The sequence below is a fragment of the Bactrocera tryoni genome, chromosome 1 (genome assembly GCF_016617805.1).
Source record: "Bactrocera tryoni isolate S06 chromosome 1, CSIRO_BtryS06_freeze2, whole genome shotgun sequence".
Classification (NCBI taxonomy): Eukaryota; Metazoa; Arthropoda; class Insecta; order Diptera; family Tephritidae; genus Bactrocera; species Bactrocera tryoni.
The window spans coordinates 9,979,848-10,004,574 of NC_052499.1; the positions used below are offsets into that span (position 1 = coordinate 9,979,848).

The window sequence follows — 24,727 nt, forward strand, 5'->3', positions numbered from 1 at the left end:
AGCTAACATCAATGCAAAGTAATATGTAAGCAGATATATCCATATTGGGTAGTCGAAAAAGTCTTTTCGTATTTCAAACTTCAACTTATTTTTTTATACTTATACTAAAATATAATTAAACAAAAATCTACCATTTTGGTCGACCACTTTTTACCATTTTTCCGCTAGAGACATTATTCCATAAATGTAAAACTTTCATGATTGTAAATCGAAATTTCGAAATTACCAGAACGGAAGTTGTGCTACGCGAAATGATACAGCATCGTTTCGTAAAACTTTCCAACACTACTTACATATGTATATGGTATGACACAATGTGATAGGTTGCACTGGCGATATACGACTGCAACGACGAAAATACGAAAAGACTTTTTCGGCTACCCAATACATTGTGGTGCCCTTATCCAATTTGTTCTTTTTTTTTTTGTTTTGCAAATGCTCACTAAAGTTTCAGTTTTAGCCCTAAAACAGAATACACGTAGACAGGCTCTTTATTTTCCATTAAATCATGCTAAGCATTCATATAACATTGATATGTATGTTATTACCATACATACTATGTATAGTATATTTTACATACATTCTAAGTTACTCATACGACATGGCAATCCACGAATGCTCGGTATATGTATTTGATGCATAGCTTTAACTGCATTTAATTTTTAAAGGAATGTTTTTATGAAAAAATCATTAAGGCCTGTTTTGTAGAACGGAAAATTTTGTATTAGAATATATTAATTTCAACTTTTTTTGGTAGTTTGGATTTGTTTTGCAGATAAAAGGTTTATTAAAAAAAATCAAAAAATCTCATCTTAAATACATATGAACATACTATACATATTTGGGAAAGTAAAATGATTTAAGCACGGTTTAATTTGCTAATAAAGAGCTTATATACGTTAGATCCTTATTTTAGCACAAAAACTGCAACCTTATGGGGTGTTTTCACAAACAAGCGCAGCCAACAAGTCAGTCACAATCGAGTTACAATGTGACGGTGCATTCAGGTGGTAAGAGTCTAACATAGACACGCTTCATAACCAAAACATTAATCAAAATTTTTTGCGTCGGTCCCAGAGAGATGTTTAGATCCACTGCTATCTCTCTGATGACAACACGATGATTTTAAAGCACTGTTTCTTTTACAAATTTTATCGTCATTCACTGAGACGAATGAAAGACTCGATTTACGCAAGTTTTCGATGAATTTCCGAACTTCACTGAATGCTTTATGCCACTCAATTGCTTGTGTTCGTGTTAAAATAGACTCTGCACAACACTTTTCCAACATTTTCAACGATTCTATAGGAGACACAAAATTCCAAGCCAAGTCCTTGTTCAATTTTTTTCCATTCGCTTCGTAAACAAACAGCTGTCAAATATGTAATTGTTGATATATAGAGATCAAACTATACACGCACATAACCAAAAGGATTCTACTAATATAGAAAAAAAATTTTTACTGAATCAGTTTGCGCGCTCAATTTTGATCTTGAGTATAACTAAATATGTAATTGTGTAAAATACATATTTCCAATCCTAAATATTCGCTTAAAAATGAAATGTTTACCTGTTTAATATTACTCCATATCCTTTAATGATAATCACCAGAAACGGCCAGAGTCCGTCATAGTACGCGATCGCATTAAAAAATGCGTTTTATCTCTCCTTCGGCTCTTCATCTCATAACTGCTTTGTGTGCACCTATTTTATTAGGCACAAACTTTTAATCTCTTTGTTTATATATTTGGGGATTTTGGGAAGGATATCGGAATGATTGCTGAGCATTTCCAGCTAGCAACTCTCGGATGGGGTAAGGAAGAGGAAAAAGACAAGGAAGGGATTTATAGGGTTTATTCTTTAAGTTAATTTTTTTTTATTACTTAGTTTTCATTTCAATTTTTAATTTGCTTAGAACTTCGTTAAAATCATTTTCCTCAAAGAATTTATTACGCAAATGCACACAATTTCACTTTAAAAACTCGGGCGGATAATTTTACGAAATTTGATTTTTTGTCTATCCATTTTAGTGTTAGTTGCTTTTTTAAATTAGTCAGATTTTTTTTGGGAATGGTGGGATATATACGTACGTACATATATATGTATATGTAACTGTTTCAAGTGTATTGCTATCATTTATGGAAATTATAACTGTATGTATTTATGTATGTACTTGTGTTATATATTATGACTATTTTCCATTATCAACATACCTTTAACCATATACTACATTGTCTTCAAAGTTCATTATTCATTATTTTGTATGCGCTCAGTTTGATAAGCTTAAATATGTTTTTGTTTTTTTTTATATACATATATGTATGTAGTTCTTTGTGATTTAAAAAATATACTTAAGGCATACTTTATTTAGGAAAGACGTGAGAAGAACTATGCTTTTTATTGTTACAGTGTTTTTCTCTTGCACACATAGTCCGTTGGTTATTTGTTTTTTCGTTTTTATACGTAAATATGTATGTATGTATGTAAACTACAAGTGAGTTTGGGTTGGAATTCTGCTGAAGTTACAAAATACATATTCATACATAAATTTTACGCCCATTTACGAATGTATGTATGTACATATGTGAGCATGTGCATATATAATAATATGTACTGTTTTTTTTTAATACAAAAATACATATTCATACAAAGTGCATTAATTTATTGTTAGTATGTATGCAGTGAACAAGAGAGCGTGGGAGCGACCGGTGAAAATTCATTACGGGCCTACAGTTTTCAGTGGGGCCCGGTGTTGTGCAACAATTTTTTGCAGATTTATTTCGCCAACGAGTCACTACCATCATCGCCGGGGCCTGCTTCCTTCTCTACGGACCTGTATGCATGGTTATAATGCATAATATGCAAACCGTTACTATAACTAGCTTTTGTTTGGCAAGCACCAACAGCATGTACATATGTATGTATGTCATATATACACAGGTGAATTTTTTATATTTGCTCTACACAAGTATATTGTTAAGCATAAGTCCTTCTTTCAGCAGTTTTGCATTTTTTTTATGGATTATTGTAATTCCACTTTAAGTTTCAGTTAACTATTTCCTTATACACATGTACGGCCGTTGTAGCTAAAGTGCTTATTTACTTTAAGGTACTACTTAAGATTTTTTGTACCGCGTTTTTAAGCTTTCATACCTATAAGTAAATGCATTCACATACATACATACATATGAATATGCGTACATATTATATCCATGCATACATTTGTGGCACAATAGATCTTGGGTCGCGGTGCAGTCCTCATTTACTTATCTTATACATTTGAAAATATTAGAATGGCTTAAATTGAAACACAAATTTCGAAAAGCAATTTGCCCATCTACCCACATGCATACGTATGTACATACACTAAACTAAAATTTTATAAATACACATGCGCGTAAGCAGTTTTAATTCAAGTTTAATGTGTAGCTTTGTTATCTTAGTAAATGCAATTTTATTTTAGAATAATTTCATCGTTCTTCCTTCTTTTTGATGTTCATGTGTTTTTCGATGCAGGTGTGTTGGCATTCGGTTAGCAAATGCATATTCATATATACTATATATATTTATATATGTTTTACATGGTATATATAAATTTCTATGCACATGCTATGTGTTGTGGTTCCACTTACTGCACCACATTATTTGAGTATTCCGTTGATTGATTTTTACTTTTCTTCCATGCCATTATCCAAAATGTATGATATTTTACATAAAATGGATTTAATTATTACAAACGTACATGCATTTCATTACTTTTATTTACTTTTTATCCCACTTCTAACTTTACTTGTATATAATATGTATATACATACTATGCGTGTCGTGACATACACTTAATTGTTAATGATTAAAATTTTTCCATGTATCTATTTTTTTAAGTTTTTGTTTCTGCGGCTGTCACATTTAGTTCCAAATTGGCTGCTTCACATTTAGTTCCAAATTGGCTGCTTCACATTTACACATTTTTACGTTGACTACATGACGAGTTATATATTTATATCTGTATTCATACTGCCTTAAAATTAGTTATTTGTATTGTTTTAATACTTGCGTATGTATGTATGTTTTTATAATTTCCTCTTTATAGATTTTTTTATATTTAGAAAGAAAAATATATATATATATGTGTAACAAATTTCTTTACTTACGTATACATATATATTATTTGTATTATATGTATATCATACTGCTTTATGCATATGTATGTCTAACTTTCACTATCATTTAAAAATGTTGACTCGTTTACAATTTTCCATTTGCATTATTGCATTTGTATGTGTTATTTACTAAAAACTATTTTTAAATTTGCCTCAATTACAAATCAAATGACCACTTTCTAAAGAATTAAAGAATCCAAAGTTATAATTTCACAAAAACCACAGTTCAAATTGTTGTTGTAGTGGCATAAAACAACACTGAAGCAATTTGGAGGAATACTGCCGAGTTGACAGTCTTTAATGGAAAAAAATCGCGTCTGTTCCGGTTCCGTAGACCCCATTGTCGTGGGAACGATACAATTTTTAAAATTATACATCGGTTTTTTAATACTTTAGAGTAAAATTAGGGAATGCACTAATTCTACGGCTTGAATGACTGAGTTATCATCATAAAACGCTTTTTTCATATTCATTTTCAGTTTTACAAATAGATAATAGTAACATGGTGATTGATCAGTCCTACACTGAGGATGGCTAATGAGAGATTAATTTCTTCATCAAAAATCGTTCACACATATCTACAGTTAAAATTGTCCAAAAAATGGTTTTACTCGCATTTAAGTCTTCAGCCAGCATTCTCACAGTAAAATGTGCATCGATACCAATGATTTAATGGACTAATGCCACCATAAGTATTCTAATTTTTTTGTCGTCATTAAAATCCTCACGACTCAACGAATTTTTTTTTTTCAAGTTTAACAAAAAATTATATTTTTGCTCTTTGTAAAAAGGAAACAATCTTTTATTGAAAACGCTGTAACTTAAACATCTGTCATTCGATTTACATGAAGTTAGCTGCGTTTGAAAGAGAAAGAATGCATCTTTTTAATGCTGTAACTTTTTAACAGATAACGCTGCATGTTTTATGATTTAAATATATGTGTATGTATAAAGTTGAGTGATTTTTGGGGCACATCATGTGTGTGCGAATTTTTGTATAAAAGTTGGCATCAAATTGGTTATTTGCACAAAAGGTTCAAACTTTGTTTTAAGTTTAAATAGATAAGCTATACATTTGTATTTATACGACTTTTCTTCACAATCAAATCAACTTACACGCTATAAGGCCCTATAAATTATAACACATATGCACATACATATGTATACAATATATACACATACTTATGTACATATTTGAAATGTTAAAAACTTAAAAATCACTTACTATATACCACTTTCATAAAAGCTTTTTGTAGTTACGTTTTTTTAGAAATTTTCTTTTAAATTCTTCTAGCCGTTTGTCGTCGAATTGTAAATCACTAATACGCCTTTTTCAGTAGGAACACTTGTGCTTTCTAGTAAATCGGAGTTGCTGTTTCAGTGAATTATATAGACAAATTGTGTATGCACTTTTCTACATATGTACTTATGTAAGTACATTTGTATGTTCATATACATATGTATATCAAGTATATTGTTTGAAGATTGTTCTGAGTAAAACTGAGTAAGGATCCCAATCGTCATTTGGTTCGCAATTGAAGCCTTCACTTGTTACACTAATGCAATATCTGCTGGAATTCATATTTTTTCATTTTGTTTAAATAAATATACATAATTGCATATATATACATATACACATGTATCTTTAACTTTATCATATTTATATCATTTCACTAAGAATAAATTGAAACTGTCTGTATGTATATTTCTGTTTGTTGCAGCTAATGCCCTTTTTGCTTTTTCTGCAGCGCACAAATCAGTAATTAAAAAAGGAAACCAAAAAAAGAAGACAGCTACGCATTCCACACTTGCCAGGCATCGACTTTTTGACGAAACCTTCATTTATTGATCATTCAAAATTGTAATATTGCTCAATTTGCATTTGTTTCAAAAGCGTTTTCGCGACTTAGCATCTTTTTGCTTCCAAGCTGTGCGGGGAATTGATCTCATTAAAAAGTTTAACCAAATAATTAGATAAATTTGCCTTTAAGTACTCAACATTTATAAAACTGCAATTAAATATTGCATTATTTTCTGAACTATGAAATTAAAAAGACTTAAATGCAAATCTAGCAACCTCAATTAATTATTTTTTGGAAAGTACACAAAAATTTATAATGCCACAGATCAAGATATCGACTAGTTTTTCATACAGTATAGCAGGACACATTTTACTTACATATGTATATTATGAATTCAAATACAAAAATCACAGAGAATTATAACTCTAATGCATTAATTGTTATTTTCTTATCACTTATTCTTATTGTTTTTTTATTTACATGCCATTAGGTATCTTTTTATGTTTTTATTTTGCGTTAATGGTGTTTTCTTTCGTTTTTTTTTAATTTTTATTTTGTTTTTTGTGTTTGTAGTTGTTGGTAATTCGCTAATTCATTTGTCCAGCACTACGGAATTGGTTATGACGTGCATAAACTTACGTTACGCCTAACGTTTAATGGATGGCATTATTAAACTTTCCGTTTTTGTGATATATTCATACAATATTCGCACATACGTAATACACACATACTGTTCAACTATAAATGGATTTGTTAATGTGTTCTTAATTTTTAAATGACCTTTGCGGAAGATGTAATTTATAAAACCTTTGTTTAGCAATTTGACATACATACATACATACGTATGTGCATATGTATGCAAGCATGTTTATACTAACCTTTTTACTTAAGTACAAATGCAATACAATTATTGGTGTTTGAGTTGTAGTGATTTTGTCTTTGTATTGTTTTCAGGTTTCCCTAAAATTTAGCATTTGTTTTTTTTTGATTTTTTTTTTCAAGTATACCATAGGTATGTGTTGCCGCTGTTAGTTTAAATTTATAATTTATTTTTTCTAGTTTAAAAACACACAATTTTATGAAAAGTGCATATCATTTCATTCGAAATGCTACATTCAAATTAGTGATCTGAAAAACATAAAAATGCATATTTAAGTACATACATATATGCTTACACATCTAACACATCCGTATGTACATATAAGCATATACGTACACTTGCATATGTTCAAACATACATATATGTATTAGCATACGGTGATAGTTTTATTTTATAAAGTTATATTTTTTGCAATTACTTTGACTCCAAAACCGTTTTATTCGTTCTCACAATCATTTCAAAACAAGTTTCGATATGTTTTCAGCTGCTGCTACAAACGCTTAATGTGTTCTTGTCAGTGACATTGCAAAGCAGCATAGTTTCCAGTTAAAAATACATTACATAGGCCTGTTTCTCTTTCCGGCTCATTTCATTTTTTTTTTTTTTTTGTAGCATGGAGTATCTGACATTATATAACGTTAATTTAAAATCTTTTAGGTAAACTAAATTATGTGCTGCTCTTGCATATATTCAAACTTGCTTTTGACGTTTCCAACAATGCACCAAAATAACATTTCAAGCACGGTATGACACAGTAATTATTTGTAAAGTATTCGTTTCAGTTTGATTAAAGATGGAAATTGCTATTCTAAGTGATAATATGGTGTGAATCAGTGGCCACAGCATTATGGATATTTTAAAATTTTATATTATTTGGTTATAGCCATTTTTTTATTTTCTCATCTCATTTTTAGTTTCCGCATAGTCCTTAGTAGTAGATTTAAAAATTTGACAATTTGTAAAAATATGCATTTTACGATAAATAAGACAAATTTCGACGCAAGTTTCAGATTTTAAAAATGTCAACGCAAATTTTTCTGGCGCTTAGCCAAATCCAAGTGTGTTTTTTTCACCTGATTGTTGTGATATTCGAACGCAAACGCTGTGCTTTTTGTGACAATGTAGGAAATCTTGGCACTCGATTCGATTATGATAATTGTTCAATAACTCTTCATCGTCGACGCAGGTAATAAACAAAACGCTATAAATGTGCTGCCTCATTAAAAAATTGAAAAATTAAAACACAAAAATTTTTGGTTCATTGTACAATTGTAAAATTGGAAAATTTTTACATATTGTACAACTTTTTATTTGTATATAATCGTTTTTTATTTTTTATTATTATTGTTTTTATTTTTGGATGAATCGGTGTTTAAAAAGAAAAAAAAAATAACAGATTTTGATTTTTGGCAATTACTATTCGTTTGTGGGTTTGAAAAATTTGGTGTTGAATTAATCGCATAGATTAAATAAAAAAAATTACAATTTACATATTTTTTGAATAATTTTACATTTTTTTTGGTTTTTTAGTGCACAAAAATGTGCAATAAAATTTTTTTTATTTTCTTTTTTACTTTTTCATTTTCATTAAATAATTTCAGTTGTTACAATTTTGTTGTTTTGTTTTTCCATTTTTACACACATGATTTCTTTGTTTGTTACATATACTGTTCACTGACAATCGGATTTAAATTTTCTTGTACATGTCTATTAAAAAGAAAACTTGAATTTGTAGGCTTGTCTTATGGATCTGCTGAATTATCATAACATTTGTATTTTCCGTAAATTTTCCAAACAAAAAACCACAAATAAAAACAATATAAAGGAAAATTTACATGTGAAGCTAAAGATATATGAAAGTTTGCAATCAATAGTTAACTGTATGTTAAAATGTCTTATATTACAACCGAAATTAGAAAATTAAATATCTTTCATTTTTATATAATATGGAACAAAGATTAAACGGTCCAATCGACCCAACTGTGATTTCATGATTGAAGCGATCTAAGTTCTAAATAATTTATCACACAAAATTGCATATTTATATTTAACGTTTTATTCCTCAAAACGAAAGGGGTTCGTGTAAGAGAACATTTTGCATTTAAACGAAGTTGAGACAAAGCGAAGGATATAGGTAGTACATAATAAAATCTTTGAAACCAATATGCGAAAAAATCGTTATTTTATTTAAGTCAGAAAGAATAAAATGTTAAACAACGTCTACACATTTTGAACTTGAATGGAATTTTGCTGGCATTAACGTTTTTAAAAGTGTTACAATGTTTATCGCTCGCTGCTACTCAACTTTCGTTATTATACACACGAAGTTCAAACTTTTCCTCTTCGGTTACGTTCTCTTGGTTGGTTGCTCTTTTGGAAGAATATTTTCTATTTTTTTTTGATGAAAACTTTTTGAAATTTTACTTTTTTTTTGTTATTTTTTATATAAAATTTTTTAGCACATAAAATGTGCATAATTGATGAAGTTGAGCATTTCACATGTCAAACCGTTCAGAAAAATCCGCACGTTGTGTTGCTGCTCCAGCGCAAAAAGAATAATGCATATTCAAATTAAAAAAAAGGCAAATTGAAATAATAAAGAAATAATATTCGAGCATATTTTGGCAATACACTCCGCCTACACCTCACTTTTCCACGAAGCACTTAATTAGTTGCGCTAATTTCATTATTTATCATTTATACTTTCAGGCTTCGTTAGCAAACACTTCTAGAAACACATACAAGCATTGAAAATGCATAAAAAAATCGGTTGTTAGGTATGACATATGTGCGGAGGTGTACTTGAAGGTTTGTATAAAAGGTGTTTTACTTTTTGTTTTTTTTTTATTACAATTAATGTTTGTATTGGTGTGTATGTTTCATTTAAGTTTTCTTGTATGTATTATTTTTAAATTTTTGCAGTAATTTTCACTTATCAAGTCTTCATTAAAGCTTTTGCGTAACTTCAAACCATACGTTACTAAACAATAAATTAATTATGCCTGCTCACTACTCGATTTTCAACTCCTTAATCACAACAAATATGTAATAACTGGGTAAAACTTCACCTACATACATACATATGTAGCTATGCACGTTATAATTTCTTTGCGAAATTTCTTGTACGAGAAATTTTAAAAGGTATAAAATTAAAGTGAAATATGATATATAAAACAGTTAAGTGCAATGAACTTGATTTTGTTGGTACTATAAAACATGCATTTCTTAAAACTGTCTAAAAACTAACAAAGGTATATTGAACACGATTTTGACTCTGAATTTGCATATTTAATACTTTCATAAAATATATACTGCATGTTACTGCAAAGCAATACACATACACACATTATGAAAATTAAAATTCTATCGTAAATACTACAATAAGACATACAATGATGTGCTCCTTCAATAGCAAGATTTTGTACTAGACGGTGTTTACCTTATTTAAAAAAAAATATATTAAAATAAAAATTTCTATAATTTTCTTTTTCTCGTTATCCAACAATATTGGGCACACAGTACAAATGTCGAATTTTAATGCAAATGTTGAATGAAAATCACTAGCATAAAACTTTAATTAACGGTTTAAGTGTATGTGAATCATTGTAAGTATTTTATGATGTTATTAAAGAGGGGAGTAGGGTTTTTAAATAATTGTTTATATTTCTTCGATTTAAATGAATGCATAATACCTGTAGAAGATTGTCAAAATCGATTGGAAAAAATTTATGAAATTCTCATTGTTTTAATGTCTGTCTTATAAACGTTTAACAACAGATTTCAAACATTAAAGCGTTAAAAAACAAAGTCTTCAAAATACTATATCTGCTGAGTACGTGTTCCACATAATTTACGAGATAACGCTGAAGAGTTTATTTAATTTTTTAATATTTGTAATTTTTTGTAAATTTAAGGGCATATTTATTAGAATATCATATTATAATGTACCACTGATTTTCAAAAATAAATTTTATGAACTGTTTTATCAAAAAAATTATTAAAATGGACTTTGTTTTACACAATTTAACCCTACTCCCCCCTTTGCGGAATTCGGTTTGTCTACTATGTATGCAGGTTGAGTCTGAGTAGCAAGAAAATACGCTTGTTGTTATTTTACTTACATTTAAAAATGCAATTCGCTTAACTTCACCAATGTCTACGCGTGTGTGTGTGTGTGTATGTAAATTTTATGTTGTTCATAAGATACATTTTTATCACACAATTGTTTGTATGCATTTGCTGTTGGATTGCTGGAGTTAAACTGTAGACACGGATCGTAAGCGTTTACATAGACTAAAAAAATAAACTAGGATTAAATAAAAATATTGATTGCGTTCAAATATCACGGCTGTACTTTCAATAGATTGAGGCAAAATCGTAAGAAGCTTGGCATAAACATTAATTTAAATGCGTATATACGAAATATAGTTCATCCGTATATGAACAGGCTAAGATTTAAAATATGTATGTATAACTTTTGCCTATTTGTTTTTTTTTTTTTGTTTTTGTTTAGTTTACATAGCCGTTTTCACAGTTAAAGATAAGTTTAGCACGCAATCAAACAATATTATATTAATATATCAATTGCCTGTGGCTTTTGCTTTTGCTTTTGCTCTGAAAAGGTCTATATATGCAAAGTGTTCTAATAATTCACACAAAATAAAAATGTACATTTGGTAAAGAAAATCTTAAAATGCAAATTCAATCTGTTTTACATACACATATGTACTTATGGATTATTTGGGTTTATGTGCCGATATAATTTTCTGCCAACCCAAAATAATTTATTTTTTTATGTATTCAAAACATACAATATACATATACATATCTACAATTGTATGTTAAAAATTAACAAATTTGTGTAGTTTATTTATCGCACACCCATCAACTGGTCACATGACTATTGTTAATAATTTTCATTGTTCAACTAAGATTCATTTTCATTTTGCATTGTGCGCTTTCAATAACTTAATATTTGTTGATTCTTTCTGGCTTCTTCCTAGAAGAAGTCGGAGAAAAACGTCCAATTTATATATTACTATCATTAAAGATTACTTGTGGAGTTCAACAATTATATTGTATGTTCACACAGGTGTCATATACAATTTCATATTTCTAACAAAAAGTAAGCAAAATACAATATATTCAATACATACTAACATACGTATATAGCATCACAAAATTCAAATTACCATTTAAGATTGCAACTAACATTTGCATCGTATTCACAAAAATTGGCAACAGCAGTTCAGATTTAGTAATTTTTGTTTACAACGACTCTCAAAGCATTCTTTTTATTTGCCAATGCGGGCATATGACATTGTCCAATGGAACCACTTCCTTATGGAAGGCATACACACAACAATTAGTTGGTTGATTGAGTTGGGCTAGAAATTGCCCTTGTCGCTACATACGACACAACTTTTAATACAATTTTGAGGCCAACTTCATTTTGAATATTCACTTCGTTGCTTAAACATGAGTTCGGAAGTTGTTGCTTTGCTTTTGTATTATATATGACGCGCTCTCTTCGACAGCCGAAATAAAATGGCGAAACCGTTTGAAATCGCACGACCAACCCAAACACGATCCAACTAACACAACTAACTTGACAAAATATCAAAAAATTTTGATTTTCATTCAATCAGTTGGTACAACTCATACAACTGCCTCATATACGTAACAATCAGTTGTACAATTCAATGAAATTGGTACAATAATTGGTGCCTGTATGCCTTCCATTACTTCTTTACATATGTTTTGCTTTACAATCATGCGCACGTGTGATAAGAAGAATGCTTCGAAGCCGTTCAAACAAGAACCATTTTCAAGCATATTTTTTTTATACACACATATTTATTATTATAAATTTCTTAATGGTAAATCGGACTTTGTTGTACCGTATTGCCGGCAAATGCTTAATAATCCATCACATTTTAATTTGATATAAATCAGTTATCAGACAGTTACAACTATCTGGTATCCCCCCAAAAAAAAAAATATTATGAACTAAAAAAACAAGGTACTGGGCTTAAGTGCTCCTCTCTAGCTGCAAACAATCACTCATCAGGATACTGTTTTAAGGCAGTTGTAATCAATTTACACTTTAAATTTTCATCGTAAAAAGCATTTACTTTAATACGCTCTTTTTTAAATTAGTTCCAATTAATATTTAGATTTTTAATTACAATTTTTCATATTTTTAATGGCCAAACTTGTTATATGAAAATATGTATACATATAAACGCCGGTTATTAACAATTTTTGCTTGCATTAACGACTAGCTTTCATTGAAAATTGCGTTTTTAGCTTCAGTAAGCTGTTAAATTGATGACTGACATTTTAATACATATGTATGTATGTGTGTTACTCTTCTCTTGCAGTTCTCAATGTAAATACATATGTAGATGTGTACGCCAGAGCGTACAGAATTGAATGAAATGATGTTTGCTAGGTTCTGGGATCTTTGAACAACTGTAAATTTACATTTATTTGAGGAACAATTCTTCAAAATTGCATTACTTGGCAGGCGTCTTTTACAAAAATGTGATTTGTAATAATAAATTAAAGTGCATTTTTGTAATGGACCTTGTGGTCGTTTGGTTTTTGTCTTTTATCTATTATTGTAATTATGATTTGTACATTCCCTGATGATGGAAAAGTATCATCAAACATTTTAAAATTTACAATTTCTATTTTAAAATTTGTTAACATTTATCTTTGGGGCTTTGTTTGTCATTTCTGCAAATACTTTTTAGCATGTTAATTCGCTAATACAAATTTTCAAAATGTTAACGTTCTTATAATTACATTGAGAAACATTCCCAATTTTTTTGTTTTAATATAATACAAATTATTATCTACAGTACAGTCCAGACGACTTATGTAAATACATATTAAGTAATGAAATTATACAGTTTCTATGAAAGATGCTGAATTAAAAGTTAGAAAACTATAAATAAATATAACTATATTATTTAAATTACAATTATATTTAAATGTAAAGTACAAAAACGTAACATCCGCGCCAAAACTTTCAAATTTTAAGTTGTTTTTTAAGTAATTTGATTTAAATCGTTACATTTTATATGTAGAAGTACATATGAGAATGCATTTCAAGTCAAAATCGTGTTGGATACAAAGAGCTACTTTTATTTACTTTCGTTTTCAATTTTCTATTATTTATTTTAAATAAAAGCAATCAAATACTAGCATAGAACAAATCCCCTGAATCAAAAATATAGAAAAGTTAAAGATATCGGAACTTGATGTGTTGGCGCAAGTGCAACGCTTAATTGTACAAGGGTACTAGCTGTAAAATTACATATCTTTACAATTAATTTGTTTCACAAATTTAAAGTTATAAATTGTTAAAATTTAATACAAATAATGAGAATCTTGTTGTTTAATGGTAAGTAAAATAAATTTTGGCATATGTTACAAAATGTGATTTTATATTGACTGCCGCCATTGCTGAACATATCCCCCACTCGATGAATGTTTTCATGTTATACATATATCTAATGTCGCTGCTGATTGTGATTTTATGTTAATATCTTTATGGTTCACATGTCTGCAGCTGCAACTGCTGTTGTCCTGGTTATCTGAAGGTGTGACGCAAGGTCATTCCACATTATTTAGGCGCACGCGTAAGGTCACAGCTTAAATGGTTTTTTCCTCGTTGTTAATATTTATTGCTTTTATTGCATTTTGTTTACATTTGTTTTTGTTTGTATTATAATAACGCGCAACTATTTGTTTGTTTACTTTGGTGGGTTGATGGAATTCATTATTTAAAAATTGATATTTTTAGTGTCACTGCCAGTTGCAAACAACAGGAAAGACAGAATTCACAAAGTTTTTTAATTGTAATTATTATACATTATTTGTGGCGGATTATATTATCTAATGTTTCACTGTGTTGCTTGTTTTTTTTTTTGATTCTGTTTTCAGTGTCGTACAAATGTGTAATTTAAACTGAATTGAAAACGCGCGGCTTTCGATTTATATTTTAAAATTTTCTTAAACTTTAAATAGTTACAACTTAAAGCAAAAAAAAAATATTTGTACAGTTTCTTTTACAAGAATTGTGAATTTACTACATTTTTGAATTTTGAAAGTTTAAATTTCCGTTATCAAATTGCGTTTTATTTGTTTTTGTTTGTTCAATCAGTTAATATATTAAAATTAAATATTTCATTTTATTACTTGAGATCACAAGCAGTTGTTATTTGTGTCGTAATTTGCGTAAATACGCAAATATTGTATCTTCCACGTACATTTATATTATATTAGATTTTTGTTTAAATTTGTATCACACCATTTACTAGATTGCAAATTTGTTATCTACTAATTTCCAGGTCAGTAAATTGTAAATATTATTATATGAATTGTTTGAAATGTTTGCGATGTTAATTTTGATTTAATATTTGTTTGCAGCGCACTCATACATAGTTCATTGCGAATATCACATTTTGCATTCGTGCGTTTAACATATGTGTAACTCAGTTTTCTTATCAATTTTATGCTTTGTTTTTAATATATTTATTTGATGATCGCTAAATAAATGGTGAATTAATTTATACTGCTGTACGGATACTATTCGGAGTGCGTAGCGGTTAAGATTGCACATTTAACAACAACTTCAAGTTGTGCGTGTCGAAATCGTCGAGTAAATTACGCTTCGAATGCTTAACAACGTGGCCACCACAGGTATGTGCATCAGCTGCCAGTGCTGGGTTGCGCGCTGTCGTTACACTGTGTAGACCGGGTCCAGCACTGCTGGTTGCTTTATATTCTGCCTTGCCCAGGGTCCAATGCTGCGGTGGTTTTGGTAATGCTGTAGGCGCCGGGGCATCGAAGCATTTGCTGCCAGCGAAATGCGTCAACGCAGTAGGCAAGGCCATTTGTGTTGGCGATATCTTCCCAAATAAAGGGCTACTAATCATTGCGAATTTTGCGCGAGTCTTGCGACCAGCACTGCCGCTGTTGCTATTAATTGCAATTGGATTTTCACCGCCACCTAATATAACAGCTGGCGATTGACGGGCTTGTTGCTGCTGGAAGTGAGGTGATTTTTGACCATCACTCAGCTTATGAGCGCTACCTCCACGTCTGCCACCATGATGGGATTGGTAATGATTATTATTATTACTAAAGAAAACTGTGCTTTCTGTGCCACTTGAAAGCGGTGGCGAATCGCGTTGCTGATGTTGTTGATTTTGCAGCTGTTTACGCTGCTGTTGCTTACGTTGACGCGACGAATTGTTTCCACTGCCAAACCCACTAGAACCCAGCGAGGAATCACTACTCGTAGATGAGGTGGAAGCACCCGATGACATTGCACAACCGGGTGGTGAAGAACTTAAAACTTGTTGTTGGTAATAGGATTGGTAATTTGTACTGCTAGCAATACTGTTGGAATGTGCAGTTACATTTAAAGTAGTTGTCGGTGTGTTGCGGCTCACATTACCAACTCCACCTCCATTAGATATTTTTTTTAAGCGAATTGTCGTCGCATCTGCGGCTGCGGTTGTTGTCATTTTAAAATTATTACTAACGCTATTGTGCGAGTATGTCATTTTAAGATATTCAGCGTTCCGTTCCTTCCTTAATGCAGCTCTTTTTTATTTTTACTCTTATCTAATTTTTGTATTAATTTTACGCACTGTTTTTGCCTCTTCAATTTTTTGTGTTTAAAGTAATGCTTATTTTTTAAATATCACACACAATAAAATCAACGTTAATTTGAGTTTATCCGTTTACAAAGTTTGCTGTTCTTTGCTCTTTTGTTGTCAATTTAAGTAGAAAATCTATTTACATGCGGCACTGTTGTCTGATTGAATATTTGCCTGCATTCCCAAAGCTTTTCTCCCTTTTATCAGCATCAAACTCACCGTCCTTCCTTCTGCTTCTTCCTGTGTTTATTCTTAATTTTTATGTTATTCTCTTTCTATGTTTTCTTCCTTATTTACATTTACATACATATAGTTATTATATATATTGCTATGTATAAACATATACATAAATTTTATATATAATTTTGTTTTGTATTGATAATCAGTCTGTTGATTTTTCCGGTTTGTTTTAAGCTTTTTTTTAGCTACTTTATTCATAAGCTTACGCTTCTTCGTCTTCTTCGTATCTTAGTCCTTCTGTATGATCCTTCCTTTCGTGGATGGCTCCGGCGGTACATCTAGTTAGGGTCCTGAAACAAAATTAATACCAAATGAAACCTAAATTAATATATACTATAAAATTGTCATCAAGATTTTTTTTTTAATTTTCAATTCGTTAAATAGTTTTATAGAGAATGTAGTGTTAATGCCATATTTAATATGCTGAAATTTTCTTTCTAATAGAGCAATTCAGAACTTTGACCAGTCACAAGTCTCTAAATTTGAGTTTTAAATTAGACAAATATTTGTGACTTGAAACGATTTTTCAATTCAGTAAATGATAGTCACATAAAACTCTAACTCTATACATCTGTTAAATTTCTTTACTTAGAGATGTATATTAAACCTGAATGGGCTGGGATTTAGAACAGCCACCCCCTTCGAGGTTAAAATGGGATTTCCGTTAAAACAACAACAACAATGTTAAAATGGGTATGTACGGATAGAGGAGGTCCTCCAGATCAAGAATATATATATATATATATAGTTGCCGCTGACTTATGGTTCTTGAGATATTTGAATATAAAATTCAAAAATTCAACTCTTTAAAACGCGTGTTTCTCCGATTTATAATTAATTTTACACTTATATTTTTAACTTTTATATCCACTAACACTACACTAATTCGTTTATATTTATTTTATATTAAATAGCCGCCGCGGCCGCCAATGCAGAAAGGAATTCTAAAAACTAATTTGTTATTTATTTCCTGTCATTGGGGTATTATTTGTTTTCTTTATTTCTTTTGGTTCTTCTGTAAAATATGTAGCTACGTAAGGTAATACTAGTTATTAGTTAGAATGCAAACAAAAATGTAATGTTGACTTTGAATCACAATTGTTACGAAATTTATTTTTAGTGAAATTGTTTTCGTTTTTTATTTTTACGTATTTGAGTTGCTTACAAAATTTAAAAACCGTCCATCGATTAATATATGTTATTATCTCTAAAAGTAAAGTGCCAGTAAATTCAAAATTCTTATAATTTTTGTGATCTGCTCACTATAAGCTGAAAAATTTAAGACTAAATACTAGAGACTGTATAGTGAATAGTAAAACTTGTCGCAAAATGAGACATATGTATGTATGTATATACATATATGTACATACATCTTTATTCGCACAAAACCTAAATGCTTGCATGCAAACAAAAAATAAGTATTACAGAATTTACATACATACATATTTGGCAAACGAATAAAGATAAATAAAAAAGAAAGATGTTATTGTCAATACAAAATACACAAACGTGTGATGGGTAACGCAACTCCTTTCTCTATATAAACACCAACCAGGCTTATTTTTTCGGCAAAACGGACAAATGCATCCAGCCAATGCAGTAACAAATTTTAAGCATGTGTCTTTTTTTTCATGTCATGGGGGTATAATCTGGTTTCTTGAGTTATTTCGGTTCCTTTATAAAATATGTACATATGTATGTATATAAGGTAACTCTGAATATTTGTTGGTATGCAATAGGGTGGGTCGATTCCGGACTTTTTTCAATTCGGGATTTCTAATAGTGCGGAAAAGTTGCCTTAGTACTTCCTGATTCCAATGCAACTTTTTGTTTTGAGATCAGATTGCATCTTCAACCCCAACTCCGGCCTTGAAATTTCGAAAATTCGCCTAAAATCGTGAAATTGTCTACCTAGCGCCTGAAATACGCATCTCATGGCAAAATGTATAAAACAAAAATTATTTGTCACGTCATTTGCTACCGAAATGCTATATGTGATCATGGCGGTATGACGAACCTTTCCCGAGATACGAGCGAAAATGCGGCGCTCCAGGGCGCAAGGTGAAAATCGGCTTCTTCTTGACGTTGATTTCGCCTAGTGCTATCACTCACATTCATTCACCTGCGCCATACGACACGTTCGGACTGGTCTCCACATAAATATTTTTTCATCGAGTTCCTTCACTCTTGTCGTTGATTTCGCCGAGTGCTATCACTTATATTCTCTCAACAGAACACAGAACTAAAAATGTCTGTATCTAAATTTAAATTTAGACAGAAATGTCCTGTGTTTGGCAAATAGCCGTACAATCTCTCTGAGTCCCAGTTACCTACTTACCAGGAAGTTCTTTTGTGTTATCAGTTTGAAAGATTTTGTATAGGGCGACTCCGAGGCGACAACTATGAACCTAAGAGTAAAGAGGTTACAGAAATAGTTGCAAAAAAGGTTGAAAATACTTTCAAAAAGTCATCTATTTCGATAGTTTCACACACCAGAGTTGTACAAATGCTCACCACATACCATAAGAAAAATCTGACTCTTAAACAAATGTTTTTAAGGAACCCAATAGGTTCGAGCTATGAAAGAGACGTCTTTGTCTTTTCTGCCGGAAAATTATTTGACATCGCTGCTTGTAAATGCATTTATTTTTCTTCTTCCACTTGTCCTATCAATGAGCAACCATTTCTCTTGGACCAGAGAACCAGAAGAATTGGTCGCATTGGAAGTATTGATCTACCCGAAACAAAAAAGTTTACAAAGAAAAATGAACGTAAAGAAAAGCTTTCAAAACGTCATTCAACATCAACACTTACCAGAAAAGTATCAGCTAGAACACGTGACCATTCAGATCAGCCAGACTCTCATACAGACGACAACAATGTAGGTGCGTCGCACATGGATTCTTCCAAAAACGATGCTGATGATGAATTTTCTCTTCCATCCTCTAAAACCAAACAAACACACTAGTATTAGAACACACTGCTTTAGCTGCCCAAAGATTTGGAGTAAGTGATAGAGCAGCGGCCTTGATTGTTTCATCTGATTTTCTGGATGCCAAAAAAGCAGGTTTGATAACAGAGGATCAGGATAGCTTTGTCACTGACAAATGCAAGATTAGTCGGGCAAAAAAAAGTGTTGGAGTTAACTCCAAAACACCGAAAGTATTGACTCTGTATATGGGCTGTATTTTGACGGCCGCAAAGACAATACACTTACACAAGTCAGCGAAGGTTAAAAGTACCACCGCGACACTGTCAAAGAGGAACATATTTCTCTTATAGCGGAACCTGGTTGTCATTACTTTGGCCACGTCACCTCTCCTTACGGGTCAGCTGAGCATGAGACGCAAGCTATATGGCAACAGTTACAAGACAATTCAGGTGATGTGGAACATCTAGAATTTGTCGGTGCTAAAGGCACCAACACGAACACAGGTTGGAAAGGTGGAATCATTCGGAAACTAGAAAATGGGTATCTCAAAAACCATAAGTCAGCGGCAACTATACATACATACATATATTTTTTCTTGATCTGGAGGACCTCCTCTATCCGAACATAACCATTTTAACACCGAAATCGGGGAATGCTATTCTAAATGACCGCCCAAAAATAGGTAAATGTTCAGCAGAGCGGCTTTTCAGAAAACGTGCACCAATTTTCACGGGAAATGTCTTAAAAAATTCGTTTTTAATTCCGATTCACCAATATGTATGGCGCGTTATCTATTTTTATGTTTTTTTTTTTAATAAAAACAAAAAGAATTATTATGATTTTGCCTGATATTTACGCTATAAATGGCATCACTGTTCGAAATTCAATTAGATACTAGTGATACAAGCAGCGATCGGTTTCAAAATATCGATACTCTCGATATTAGAGTCTAAACAAGAATTGATAAAAATGAGAGAAACATAATAGAAAAATAGAAAGAAATTAAAATATCGATATTCTCAATATTCGAGTCTAAACGAGAATTGGTAAAAATGAGAAATACGTAATAGGAAAATAATAATAATTGGAAAAATAAAAAGAAATTAAAATATCGATATTCTCAATATTCGGGTCTGAACGAGAATTGGTTAAAAGGAGAAATACATTTCGAGCGCTCGAAAAAAAATAACCCTGGTCGGTCCAACACCCCGGCGTTTATAATTCTTCTGTGTCCAACTTCTTCTTCTTTCTGCAATAATAATGAATTATACATTTTTCTATTATGTATTTCTCATTTTTATCAATTCTCGTTCAGTCACGAATATCGAGAGTATCGATAATTCGAAAACGATCAGTTCATGAACCCATTCGAATTTACAGCAGTGATGCCATGATTTCGAATATACCTTGCCATTTTTGTTGAAGTGAGTGATCGTGAAGTTTTTCATATTTTTATAAAAATAACATAAAAACCAATTTCTCTTGTTAAATTACTAAACAGCATCAATAATTACGTGTATATAATTTATAGAAAATATATTTTTAACATCTAAAGACGTGTAAAGTGCAATAGTGAATTTTTGATTTCGGGAAATACGATATTTTTCTATTAAAACAAAGAAAATATTGTTTTTAAAAGCACGCGCCTAACATATTCGTAAAGTAGAACTAAAAACGAGTATTTTAAGACATTTCCCGTGAAAATTGGTGCACGTTTTCGGAAAAGCCGCTCTGCTGAACATTTACCATGGGTTGGGTTTACTTTAGTATCTCATTTTCATTGCTTATTCCTCTTAAATGCGTGCACGGATTTTTTTAAATTTATATAGCACGGATAGCCAATGAATTAAACTTTGGTTTAAATGTAAATTTATTGTTAAATGTTAATTTGTTTTTTAGATATAAGTAAGCAAAAAACGCACATTTTCACATTTGCTCAAACAATGGCTCTCTTCTTTTGAAGTTTTTGTTGCACTGCTTGCAAAAAATTTAACCAGTTTAACACACATACATTCTTTGAAATATATTTAATTGAATTAATGATAAATTATGAATTTTAATTTGCAATTTTATGTACAATTTAATAAATAAAACAGCTTTAAATTACGTGTTATACTGTTCCTTTAAATGTAAGCAAATTACTGAATTTGAACTGTCAAACGACGAAGAAAATAAGCACAAAAGGAAGACAGTAATAACCCAACGAATCAAAATGGTAGGTCTTATATACATTTGGGTTACTTTACATAGGACTCGTTTCGGATCGAAGGTTGAAAGTATTAACAAAATACGTCCATATAACGAAAATTTGGAATAAAAAATCGCGCGATTTTTTATTCCAAATTTTCGCCTGCGGCGCTTGTTTCAATGTAATATATTATACTGAAAATTTTGAATAAAAAATCGCGCGATTTTTTATTCCAAATTTTCGCCTGCGGCGCTTGTTTCAATGTAATATATTATACTGAAAATCGCGCGATTTTTTATTCAAAATTTTCGTTATATGGACGTAATATATTGCCCACTTTTCAGGGTCTTGTATAAATGGTTGGTTGGGTTATCTTGGTATTACCTGTATATGTATCGGTTTTAATTTTCAGTGTTTTTATTATTTAAATAAAGTGGATTTCCACTTTAATTCATTGAAATAATAAAAATAATAAACATAGAGTCACTCTATGCGTAAAAATACATACATTTTATAATAATTAGTGAAAATTGTATGGAAAAACTGCGATTTTACACCATTTTCAGGAGGCTGCCCTGGAGCCCCCCGTGGTCCTAGGGGGGGAAGGGTGCTATTATTCAAAAGCTCCATTCATTACCTTTCAAATGAGGGGGGTACCAAGCCCCCAGCCCCCTCCCCCTTTGCGCAAAACCTCTTCAAAATGAGATACTAAACTAAACATTCCCCTTTACCATTGATAGAAAATATATTTTTAACATCCAAAGACGTGTAAAGTGCAAAAGTGAATTTTTGATTTCGGGAAATACGATGTTTTCCTATTAAGTCAAAGAAAATATTGTTTTTCAAAGCACGCGCCTAACATATTCGTAAAGTAGAACTAAAAACGAGTATTTTAAGACATTTCCCGTGAAAATTAGTGCACGTTTTCGGAAAAGCCGCTCTCCTGAACCTTTACCCACTAAAATTATGATAGATATAAATGTAAACATTAACAACTCAAAAAACACGTTAATCCATCGAAAATCAAAACAAATCAGAGAATGTAGCGATTAACTTAATTCCTATTGGTCAAATAACTACACAAAATGACTTCATAAGTAGTAAATAAACAATACGTCTTGAAATTTCTTAAACCTTTCATTATTTGTATTGTTTTTATTTATTCTAGGTCGACTTTTGAAAGAAGGCACCACGAAAAAGGAAGTAATTTTTGGGGAGAACGGCTAACATGACAGATGAGAAAACTCAATAATATTTAAATAACATATACGTACTATATATGAATTGTTTAACAAAATACAACGTTGTCACTTTTCTCAGATTGACTTTTGTAACATAGATTTTTCTGACTTACTTAGAAAAAAAGTAATACTTTCAAGACGAAATATTAAAAAAAAATTATTCTATATAATTTAGTAATGCAAATTTACTCACTTTTCGCTTAGTAAACCTTTTCACAGCACTCTTCTTATTGGCTAAAGCACTGCAATCTTGCCACTTAACGAAGCTCTAGTTTCTCATGAACTGACAATTAATTTGATTCACTATTGCTCTCACTCTATCATGTACGATATTCCTGCTGCGTCTTCGATAAAGTCGTATTTTTCTTATACATGTGTATAAGTATTTCTTTCGCATACGAATGCAAAATGGCAGACAATTAACGATTTTCTTTATTTCCCTAAAATAGGATTATCAAGCCAAATTTTCTTATTTCAGACACTTTCCTCCTTCGTACGCAATATAGAATTGGTATTTCCGTTAAGATATGTTTAATTTGCACAATTACCAAAAATCGTTTCCACTTTATTTTTGCCTTTGTGAAGGAGCCCCGACGCAATTACCACTTATTGTTTTAATTTTCACTTAAAATCTGGCTTTATAATTCACCAATTTTTAACTGAGATAAATAAGCAAAACGATCCGTTATTTGAACTTTTGTTTTTTTAGCTTAATCTAGTAGAATCAAGAGTAATGTACATTCTTTTCACATACAACACACCGATATTTTCAACTCCTTAACCACACAAGGTCTACCGTTACTCAGACAATTGCCGAAGAAACTGATTCCCGAGTATTGATATTTTGTTGATAAATTTTCACTTATGTTTTAACGATTTGTACGGATGATTTATTTGCAACAAAATTTTATTTTCTATTGCAATTGGTTTTATATAAGGTAAATTCAATATAACACTATAGTTTAATGGCCTTTACAATTCGTTTGTCATCACTTTTGTATATTAAATGCCGTCTCGTTTTCGTTTCACATTCCAACTTCTGTCGACACGTTACACCAAAAACGGCAATTTTTAGCCAATAGCGATGATCTATTTAACTCGAATTATTTTGGTATTGAAATAGTATCAATCGTTGCACTTTTGAATTATTAAAGATATCACTTTCGCCAATTAGCTTACAATCAACTTTTTTTTCAACCAATTGGTTACTGCGCGTCGCAAACGATTTTTACAGTTTTGGAACTTCAAACGCCTTTCGCTTGTGTGGTTTCCGCGTTTTCCACGCCTTCTCTCAACTTAACGTCAACACAACTCTATGATAACTTAAATTTCGAATGGCACACCAGCTCTTTTAAACACATTCTCTGGAAAAGGTACTTATTTATCAGGGTATTTTTAATGACCACCAACCAAATCACCACTATATACAAAAAATAAGGGGATTTTTACACGCTAGAGGAAATTTTCGTTGAACAGAACTACTAATAAGCAATCTATTTATCTCTTTTCAACATATTAAATGAAAAGAATTAGTTTCGTTTTTAAAAACGGATAAGGAGCACAGCTATTTTGTCTAAATCTGTACGAAATCAACAGGGTTGCACGAA

General features: G+C 30.9%; 1 protein-coding gene across 1 annotated transcript; it reads right to left on the minus strand.

Moving 5' to 3' along the window:
- Window positions 1-9,544: 9,544 nt before the first annotated feature.
- Window positions 9,545-24,458, minus strand: LOC120766690 (vitellogenin-A2). The gene is made up of 2 exons (XM_040092336.1): window positions 23,314-24,458; window positions 9,545-17,049 (listed from the first exon to the last, which is right to left on the minus strand). Exon 2 carries the CDS (start codon window positions 16,421-16,423, stop codon window positions 15,461-15,463), a length of 963 nt encoding a protein of 320 aa, XP_039948270.1. The 5' UTR covers window positions 16,424-17,049; window positions 23,314-24,458; the 3' UTR covers window positions 9,545-15,460.
- Window positions 24,459-24,727: the final 269 nt, after the last annotated feature.

Coding starts and splice junctions, on each gene's coding strand:
- LOC120766690 (XM_040092336.1), bottom strand. CDS start 16,423: ATGACATACTCGCACAATAGCGTTAGTAATAATTTTAAAATGACAACA.